General features: G+C 40.3%; 1 protein-coding gene across 1 annotated transcript in view; it reads left to right on the forward strand.

The window, feature by feature from the left end:
• Positions 1 to 2002: 2002 nt before the first annotated feature.
• glra4b (glycine receptor, alpha 4b) overlaps positions 2003 to 10106 on the forward strand; it is a 19417-nt gene continuing 11313 nt past the window's right edge. Inside the window, exons 1-3 of the mRNA XM_073840551.1 lie at positions 2003 to 2159; positions 4481 to 4608; positions 9898 to 9965. Coding sequence (XP_073696652.1) covers positions 2089 to 2159; positions 4481 to 4608; positions 9898 to 9965 — 267 coding nt within the window. The 5' untranslated portion in view covers positions 2003 to 2088. The remainder of the gene's footprint in view (positions 2160 to 4480; positions 4609 to 9897; positions 9966 to 10106) is intronic.

Raw genomic sequence — 10106 nt, forward strand, 5'->3', positions numbered from 1 at the left:
TGGGTCTGTTATTCTTTAGTTTGGTTCACTCTAGGGTGAAGATACATTAAAATTAACACTGGCCTAGTTATCCACTGTGACTCAACACACAGATAGAGCTCAGTCGGATTTCATTCTTTCAGTTGTTTTTCTTACACCCACTCTAACTATATTCTCGTCTTATTTTTCTCTCTCTTTTTTATTCCACGTGTTTCTCCTATACAGATGGCGGTTCATGAAAAGCAGTATAATGGGGGAAAATGATGGAAACAGAGAGATGCTGTACATTTTGCTCTCAAAAACAAATTGTCAAGAATTTATATCTATACTGTATATAAAGAGAGAGAAATTTACAATGTTACAAAAGATTTATATACATATAAATATTCTGTAAATCCTGAAAAAATTGATGATATATGTGACCCTGGACCACAAAACCAGTCTTAAGTCGCTGGGGTGTATTTGTAGCAATAGCCAAAAATACATTGCATGGGTGAAAATTTTTGATTTTTCTTTTATGCCAAAAATCATTAGGAAATTAAGTAAAGATCATGTTCCATGATGATTCTTTGTAAAATTCCTACTGTAAATATATCAAAACTTAATTTTTGATTAGTAATATGCATTGTTAAGAACCTAATTTGGACAACTTTAATGGTGATTTTCTCAGTATTTTGATTTTTTTGCACCCTCATATTCCAGATTTTCAAATAGATGTATCTCGACCAAATATTGTCCTATCATAACAAACCATACATCAATAGAAATCTTATTTATTGAGCTTCCATATGATGTATACATCTCAGTTTTGTAAAATTTAACCTTATGACTGGTTTTGTGGTCCAGGGTCACATCTGTGCCCCTGGACTGCAAAACCAATCTTAAGTAGCACAGGTATATTTGTAACAGTAGCCAACTTAAAATTGTATGGGTCAAAATTATGGATTTTTCTTTTATGCCCAAAATCATTAGGATATTAAGTAAAAATCATGTTCCATGAAGATATTCTGTAAATTTCCTACTGTAAATATATCAAAACTTTATTTGCATTAGTAATATGCATAGCTAAGAACTTCATTTGGACAACTTTAAAGGCGATTTTCTCAGTATTTATTTATTTTTGGCACTCAAGATCCCAGATTTTTAAAGTAGTTGTATCTCGGGCAAATATTGTTCTAACCTAACAACCATACATCAATTGAAAGCTTATCTATTCAGCTTTCTGATGATGTATTAATCTCAATGTAACAAAAATTGACCCTTATGACTGGTTTTTGAGTCATTGTTTTGTTCTTAAAATGCATGATGATGTTTTTAGCAACATTTAGCATAATAGTTGATAATTAGAATTGTTTATTGAACATAAACATATTAAAAAGATTTCTGAAGGAAATCACAGGAGTAAGTTACATTATAAAATATTAAAAGTTGAAAAGTAAATGCATTATGTGTTAGTTTAAAAAAAAAACTCACAGGACTATTGAAATGAACTGTAAGACACAAAGGTGATTAAAAGTGGTGGAAAATTCTGAAAAAAGGGACCAGTCACAGAACTAAAATATAAATATAGAAGTTCTTAAAATCTGAATGTTGAACCTAAATTTTTGATGTTAAATAACAGGAACCATTTAGGTGTCATCTACCAAATTTACCCAAGAATGCAGATATCAGAAGAGGTGGATGAATGGATGGATGAATGGATGTTTATCCTGTGCTGCAGTGCGTCTTGGGATGTGGATCTGGAGCCCCTCAGGTAGAGTCGTGTCACAGTTGTTTATTCTGATAAAAGCGTTTAAACGCATCTTACGCCCTGTTGCCTTCTCTCTTCTCTATGGTAGAACTGCACCTCGAGCTAGCATGTGGCCAGAGAGAAAGAAAAAGCAGAAGACCCCCTTTACACACACACATACACACACATACACACACACACACACACACACACATCTCTTAGTGTGCCCGTCTCAGGATGCGGTGCTCAGTCAGATGGCAGTGGAGGAGAGACCAGAGTGCATCGGAATGGGCGTCCTGCCCCTCCAAAACACATCTGCTTACTGAGATTTAGCCACAGGACACCAGGGAGTGAAACAAGAGCAGCTGAACAGTGAAAGGATGTTTTCTCTGTTCTGGAGGATCCTGCTGGAGCTCTTACTGGTTTGGTGGATGTTCGAAGGGGTCACCAGGTGAGTTTTTCACACAGGTGTGGCATCATTTCTCAGTGGTGTCATCATTTAAGTCATTAAAACACTTGTAGGTTGTTTGTGAAAGTCCAAATATAGTTTGAAGTGTCTTCAGATGAACTCAGGTGCTTGTGTGTGTAATTGCTTAAAATGACCCGTTTCTTCTCTAATGTTTGAATTTCCATACTTGTTTGCTTTTGTGTCCTCAGTCGTCAGTATTTGGCTTATGTGTTCAGTTCAGTAGTCTTCATGGGTGATAGGTTTATTTTAATCCCGGAGAGCGTTCTTATGTTTCGGTGTGTGTGTGTTTGTGTGTGTGTTTGTTGGCTTTATGTATCTGGGTCTCTGAAGTATGAGGCTGACACATAGAGACAGCTCTGTCTGAAGTCATTTTCACTGTTACTGAAATTGCAGATTTATTGAAGTTCACATAATGAGATTGAACTATGATTGTCCTGTGTGGAACAAGACGTTTCTTTGGAATGACAATAAGGGCTTGTAAGACTCACCTGAGGATGTGTTCACTCTGTGTCTTATTTCTATTCCCTGTGCGCTGTGGGAAACAGACTTTATACTTTCACAAATCAAATTTGCCACAGTTCTGCTCTCAAACAGACAAGAAAATTGAAGAGGAACTGGACCAGAAAATTTCTCTAAATATGGAACTAGATTCAAAGGGTGTGAGAGAAAGTGCTGTCCTTTTCTTTACTTGGGCTTCTACTTAACTCTTTTTTAATAAAATATTAACACCTACAACAACCTGCAATTAGGTCCAAGGCAATAAAGATGTCACTGCTATCTTATTTTTTACTGCAGCCACACAGAGAAACAGACAGGATGTGTCAGGTGGGGAAGGGGTTTTAATAAAACATGGGACAGATGTTCTGATATGCTCATTTAAAGCCTTATTAAAAGTTTTAAGTAGACTTCTCAGGTATTTTGTTAGCAGCTAGATTTCCCTCTACCATTGATTTTTTAATTTGCCGTACATGATTGCCAAATCATTCAGTCAATAATGAAATGATAATAAAGGCTTTTGGCAGCAGTGAATGTTAAAATGAACAACTGAAGGAGCTCATAGAGAGCATAATTATTAATACACCATGCACATATACTGTCCAAAAGCCTACAATGTAATTCTGGTCATTCAAAATTCAAATTTTAATTTTAAAGTTTCTCAAGTCAGAGAGGAATAAATTAATGCAAAGAGTGCCATTCGTTCAATTTCCAGTGCAATGGGGAAGTATTCATACTCCTTCATTTTTTTCTTTTTGTTATGTTGCTGCCTTATGTTAAACTGCTTCAAATGACTTTTTCCCCACATCAATATACACTCCATACACCATAATGGCAAATTCATTAAAAATAAACTTAAATTATTCCATTGCATAAGTATTCATACCCTTATCTGGGACAGTTGAAATTTAGCTTAGGAGCATTCATATTGCTTGTAGATGTTACTACACTTTAAGTGAAGTTAACCTGTGGAAAATTCAATTGAATGGGTATGATCTGGAAAGACACACACTTAATAAACGTTCTAACAGCTGAAAATGCATATCAGAGCAAAAACCAAGCATTGAGCTAAAAGAAAACTGCCTGTAGAGCTCAGAGACAGGATTGGATCAAGCCACACATCTGGGGAAGAGTTCAAAATATTGCTGCATTGAAAGTTCACAGAAGCATGTAGTCTCTGTTACCCTTAATGAAACAACCACGACTATTCCTAAAGCTGGCCAAACTGAGAAGGGCCTTGGCTAGAGTGGTGACCAAGTACCTGATGGTCACTCTAGTTGAGCTCCATGATTATATATGCAGATGGGAGAAACTTACAGAAAGACAAACATTACTGCAACATTTCACCGATCTGGGCTTTATGGGAAGACTCAATCCTCTCCTCAGTCAAGACACATGAAAACATGCTTGGAATTTGTGAGAAACAAAATTCTCTGGTCTGATGAACCTAAATTTCAAGCATCATATTTAAAGGAAACCAGGCACTTTACTCATCAGAGTAAAATAAAAGCTCAGTGAACCAAAATATTGAGATAGCCTTAATGAAAACCTAATTCAGAACATTTAGATCCTCAGACTGGGCAGAAGGTTCATCAACAGGACAATGACCCTCAGCACACAGCAAGAGTGGCTTATAGACAAGGGTGAATACTTATGCTATGTACTTATTTCATTTTTTTTTTTTTTTTTTACTTTCATAAGGTACTGTAAATTGTGGAGGGAAATCTGGTTGCTAACAAAACCAGAATTTAAACAAAAAGTTTAAAAGTGTAGATCTGATGTTTTTTTTTTTTTTTTACCTCTCTCAGGTGTGTGTTTAGTAAGGAGCTAAAATCGCCCAGCGGCAGAGCGAAGCCCATGTCACCATCTGATTTTCTGGATAAATTAATGGGAAAAACATCTGGATATGACGCTCGGATCAGGCCCAACTTTAAAGGTTTGAATACAACTCTAATCTGCTCGTAATTTACATGTTCCATTTTTATTAAAGGGGTCCTATTATGCTTTTCCACTTTTTGAATTTTAGCCAGTGTGTGGTGTGTATGTTTGGGCATAAAAAACATCTACAAAGTTACAAATCTCAAAGTCCACTCCAAAGGAAGATATTTAGTTTTTAAAAAATCCCTTTTCAAGAACTACAACGAACGGCTCCTTTAGAGTACAGCGTTTGTTTTCTGGATGCTATGATGTCACAACGTAAACCCTGCAGAAATTTGAATCGCAGGGTGGCTTGTATAAACGCGAGCATTGACTAAAGTGTCCGCGAACTGCTCTGGTAGTGTCAGTAAAACCCTCCTTTAGCGATCTGATGTGTTTTTGTAAGAAAAATATCCATATCTAAAATGTAAGAATCACTTTATTCTAGCTTGCTGCTTTGGGAAGGAGCGTGGCGGGACTGAAACGTTGTGTAAGCTGTTCGCTAATTGAAACGCAGTGGGACAATCACAACACATTTTGTTTTTCGGAGGGCGGACCTTCATCAAACCCGGAACTAATTGAGCCATTTGTGCCAGCCTGGGGAGAAAGCTATTGTAATAATGTAAATTATGTGAAAAATAATGCATTTTTCGAACCACCAAGCATGAGAGCATGTTCTAGTGCACTCCCAAAACACAATAAAGAATTTGTAAAAGAGCATCATAGGAGCCCTTTAAAGAAAGTTCACAAAAATTGGAGTAAATGGCATGTGATGAATGAATCAGAAAAACTGTGAAATGCTCATCCTTATGCAAATAAGAGGCAAAAGAAGTCACTGACAGCCAATTTCTATCTTACACTACAGTTCAAAAGTTTATGGTCAGAAAATGTTTAAATGAATAGCATTGTCAAAAATGAATTTGCAATTTCAAATAATTGTTTTCTGTATATTTTTGAATGAAGTTTATTTCTGTGATGACAAAAAATTACAAAAATATATTTACTCCAAGCATTATTCCAATCTCCATTGTCACTGATTTGCAGCGCGTTCCTGTGTTTGCAGCGCTTTTGTGTGTTTGCAGCGCATTTCTGTGTTTGCAGCGCATTTCTGTGTTTGCAGCGCTTTTGTGTGTTTGCAGCGCATTCCTGTGTTTGCAGCGCATTCCTGTGTTTGCAGCGCGTTCCTGTGTTTGCAGCGTGTTCCTGTGTTTGCAGTGCTTTTGTGTGTTTGCAGCGCTTTTGTGTGTTTGCAGCACATTTCTGTGTTTGCAGCGCTTTTGTGTGTTTGCAGCGCATTCCTGTGTTTGCAGAGCATTCCTGTGTTTGCAGCACGTTCCTGTGTTTGCAGCGTGTTCCTGTGTTTGCAGTGCTTTTGTGTGTTTGCAGTGCTTTTGTGTGCTTGCAGCGCATTCCTGTGTTTGCAGCGCGTTCCTGTGTTTGCAGTGCTTTTGTGTGTTTGCAGTGCTTTTGTGTGTTTGCAGCGCATTCCTGTGTTTGCAGCGCATTCCTGTGTTTGCAGTGCTTTTGTGTGTTTGCAGCGCATTCCTGTGTTTGCAGTGTGTCCTGTGTTTGCAGTGCGTTCCTGTGTTTGCAGTGTGTCCTGTGTTTGCAGCGCGTTCCTGTGTTTGCAGTGCGTTCCTGTGTTTGCAGTGTGTCCTGTGTTTGCAGTGCGTTCCTGTGTTTGCAGCGCATTCCTGTGTTTGCAGTGCGTTCCTGTGTTTGCAGTGTGTCCTGTGTTTGCAGCGCGTTCCTGTGTTTGCAGTGCGTTCCTGTGTTTGCAGTGTGTCCTGTGTTTGCAGTGCGTTCCTGTGTTTGCAGTGCGTTCCTGTGTTGGCAGTGCGTTCCTGTGTTTGCAGTGCGTTCCTGTGTTTGCAGTGCGTTCCTGTGTTGGCAGTGCGTTCCTGTGTTTGCAGTGCGTTCCTGTGTTTGCAGTGCGTTCCTGTGTTGGCAGTGCGTTCCTGTGTTTGCAGTGCGTTCCTGTGTTTGCAGTGCGTTCCTGTGTTTGCAGTGTGTTCCTGTGTTTGCAGTGCTTTTGTGTGTTTGCAGCGCATTCCTGTGTTTGCAGCGCATTCCTGTGTTTGCAGTGCTTTTGTGTGTTTGCAGCGCATTCCTGTGTTTGCAGTGTGTCCTGTGTTTGCAGTGTGTCCTGTGTTTGCAGTGCGTTCCTGTGTTTGCAGTGTGTCCTGTGTTTGCAGCGCGTTCCTGTGTTTGCAGTGCGTTCCTGTGTTTGCAGTGTGTCCTGTGTTTGCAGTGCGTTCCTGTGTTTGCAGCGCTTTTGTTTGCAGCGCTTTTGTGTGTTTGCAGCGCGTTCCTGTGTTTGCAGCGCTTTTGTGTGTTTGCAGCGCGTTCCTGTGTTTGCAGCGCTTTTGTGTGTTTGCAGCGCGTTCCTGTGTTTGCAGCGCTTTTGTGTGTTTGCAGCGCGTTCCTGTGTTTGCAGCGCTTTTGTGTGTTTGCAGCGCGTTCCTGTGTTTGCAGTGTGTCCTGTGTTTGCAGTGCGTTCCTGTGTTTGCAGTGCGTTCCTGTGTTTGCAGTGTGTCCTGTGTTTGCAGCGCATTCCTGTGTTTGCAGCACATTCCTGTGTTTGCAGCGCATTCCTGTGTTTGCAGCGCGTTCCTGTGTTTGCAGCGCGTTCCTGTGTTTGCAGCACGTTCCTGTGTTTGCAGCGCTTTTGTGTGTTTGCAGCGCGTTCCTGTGTTTGCAGCGCTTTTGTGTGTTTGCAGTGTGTCCTGTGTTTGCAGCGCATTCCTGTGTTTGCAGCACATTCCTGTGTTTGCAGCGCGTTCCTGTGTTTGCAGCGCGTTCCTGTGTTTGCAGCGCGTTCCTGTGTTTGCAGCACGTTCCTGTGTTTGCAGCGCTTTTGTGTGTTTGCAGCGCGTTCCTGTGTTTGCAGCGCTTTTGTGTGTTTGCAGCGCGTTCCTGTGTTTGCAGCGCTTTTGTGTGTTTGCAGCGCGTTCCTGTGTTTGCAGTGTGTCCTGTGTTTGCAGTGCGTTCCTGTGTTTGCAGTGCGTTCCTGTGTTTGCAGTGTGTCCTGTGTTTGCAGCGCATTCCTGTGTTTGCAGCACATTCCTGTGTTTGCAGCGCATTCCTGTGTTTGCAGCGCGTTCCTGTGTTTGCAGCGCGTTCCTGTGTTTGCAGCACGTTCCTGTGTTTGCAGCGCTTTTGTGTGTTTGCAGCGCGTTCCTGTGTTTGCAGCGCTTTTGTGTGTTTGCAGTGTGTCCTGTGTTTGCAGCGCATTCCTGTGTTTGCAGCACATTCCTGTGTTTGCAGCGCATTCCTGTGTTTGCAGCGCGTTCCTGTGTTTGCAGCGCGTTCCTGTGTTTGCAGCACGTTCCTGTGTTTGCAGCGCTTTTGTGTGTTTGCAGCGCGTTCCTGTGTTTGCAGCGCTTTTGTGTGTTTGCAGCGCGTTCCTGTGTTTGCAGCGCTTTTGTGTGTTTGCAGCGCGTTCCTGTGTTTGCAGCGCGTTCCTGTGTTTGCAGCGCGTTCCTGTGTTTGTAGCGCGTTCCTGTGTTTGCAGCGCGTTCATGTGTTTGCAGCACGTTCCTGTGTTTGTAGCGCGTTTCTGAGTTTGCAGCGTGTTTCCGTATTTGTGTTTGCATTGCGAGGATTTGCAGCGCCTGTGTTGTCAAACTGATGAAGATGTTTTCTTAATTTGTCGTTTTTTTCTGTTTGCATGCGTTTTCTTAAGTTGCAGCGCGTTGAGCTCTCTCTGCCACCGTAGGTTTGTCTATATTTCACTTAGCATTTCTTAGAGTGCAAGATTTTTTAAGACTGATGAATAGAAAGGTAAAAAATAGCATTCATTTGAAATAAAAATCTTTTGTAACCTTATAATTTTTTTTTTTGCTTGATTAGATCAACAGTATATGTTTACATTTAAATTTGGAAATCAAATTTGCATTTTTTCAAATGTAATCATGCATATTGTCTATATAATGATAGTAAAAGCAATCATAGACCATACCAAAATCATCCACATGCACTGTAAGTTTTACAGACACTCCTTCAGGGCAGCAGCCCTCAAGTATTTTTAGCAGGTTTCTTCTCCACCAGTGGACATGTCAAGAACAGAAATTTCATTTTTAGGTGAACTGTTTCTTTAACCACATCAGTAAATCTTTCACCATTTGATACTTTCGCTGAATTCTGCTGGTAGACAGACACACATGAGGCTGGAACTCTAGAATTTCAGGAGTTTGTCAACTACTGTCTCTCTCTCATTACTCCACTCATTCTCACTCTCTTCTGTTACTTTTCTTTCAATGATATCGCGGTCATTTTTAAACATCACATAAAGCAACACAGAAGTAAGTAAAAACTGCTGTTGCAGCTTAATCTCTTTTACATAGATTGTTTTGGCAAGAACTCTGCAAAAATGTGATGTGGTCAGCAAAGAATATATTTACATTCTCACATGTGAAAAAGTGCTGCGGCCCGAAAACACAGAGCAACATAAGATCTCATTAAACTATGTGACCCCCCCACCCCCCCATGGGTTCTCCAATCTATTTTTTACCTCCCTCACCTTACACAGACTCCCAGTGACCATTCAACAAGAGAGACCCACAGGCGTTCAGAGACGAAAACCGCCAGAATATGAGACAGAATTTCAGCCCCAGACGACGAGAATGATTTCAGAAACATGCAGGATACGGCTGTCAGCTCACGCTAGATTTCTCTCCGTAAAAAGTGTCACAACAGCCTCTGTGAGGATTTGTGAGGGGCAGTTTCTCCGCTGGCATCAGGGCCATTTAGTTTGCTATGCTGTCTGCTCGAGTGCATGTTAACCCACAGACCTAAATAAGTCTTTTCCTCTCATTCTCTTATGTTTTTTTAAACTGGAATTTCTTTTTTTATTTAGACTTTTTCCTTCTTCCTCTCTTTTTCTCTCATGATCTCTTGCGCTCTGACTGTAGGCGTCTCTGTGCTCGTTTATATTTCATATCTGTTTTACATCTCTGAGATGTGGCTGTCAGCATGTGTGGGGGGAAATGTCCCCTCTGATAAACCATATATATATATATCGCTGATGTCATGAACGTTAAATCAATAAATAAAATGCTGCAATTAAATATTTACAGAGCAACTGAATGCTAATTAAACACTGGCTGAATAACATTCTGCTTTCAGTTTCCCTTTATATTATTTTGTTCCTGCTGAAAAAACTCAGCCTAAGATTAAGATTTTGCCACTTTTTGTCAGGCTGGCTGGTCAGACCAGTTGAAACCAGCAAAGTGGTTTAGGCTGGTGTACATTTTTAATAAATAAATATGCTAATGTTTCATATTATGTTGTTAATTCATTTTTTCAGGTCCTCCTGTAAATGTCACTTGCAACATTTTTATCAACAGCTTTGGCTCCATCACAGAGACCACCATGGTAAATACACCCCCACACACGCTCACATGTATTAAACATATACTCACATCTCCTAGGGAGAATCTGTCAGTATGTATTAGATTAATGACCATTAAAATTACACACTGGCAACGTTGGTTAAGAGTTTTCATTAGCCCTACT

This window comes from Garra rufa, chromosome 5 (genome assembly GCF_049309525.1).
Source record: "Garra rufa chromosome 5, GarRuf1.0, whole genome shotgun sequence".
Taxonomy (NCBI): Eukaryota; Metazoa; Chordata; class Actinopteri; order Cypriniformes; family Cyprinidae; genus Garra; species Garra rufa.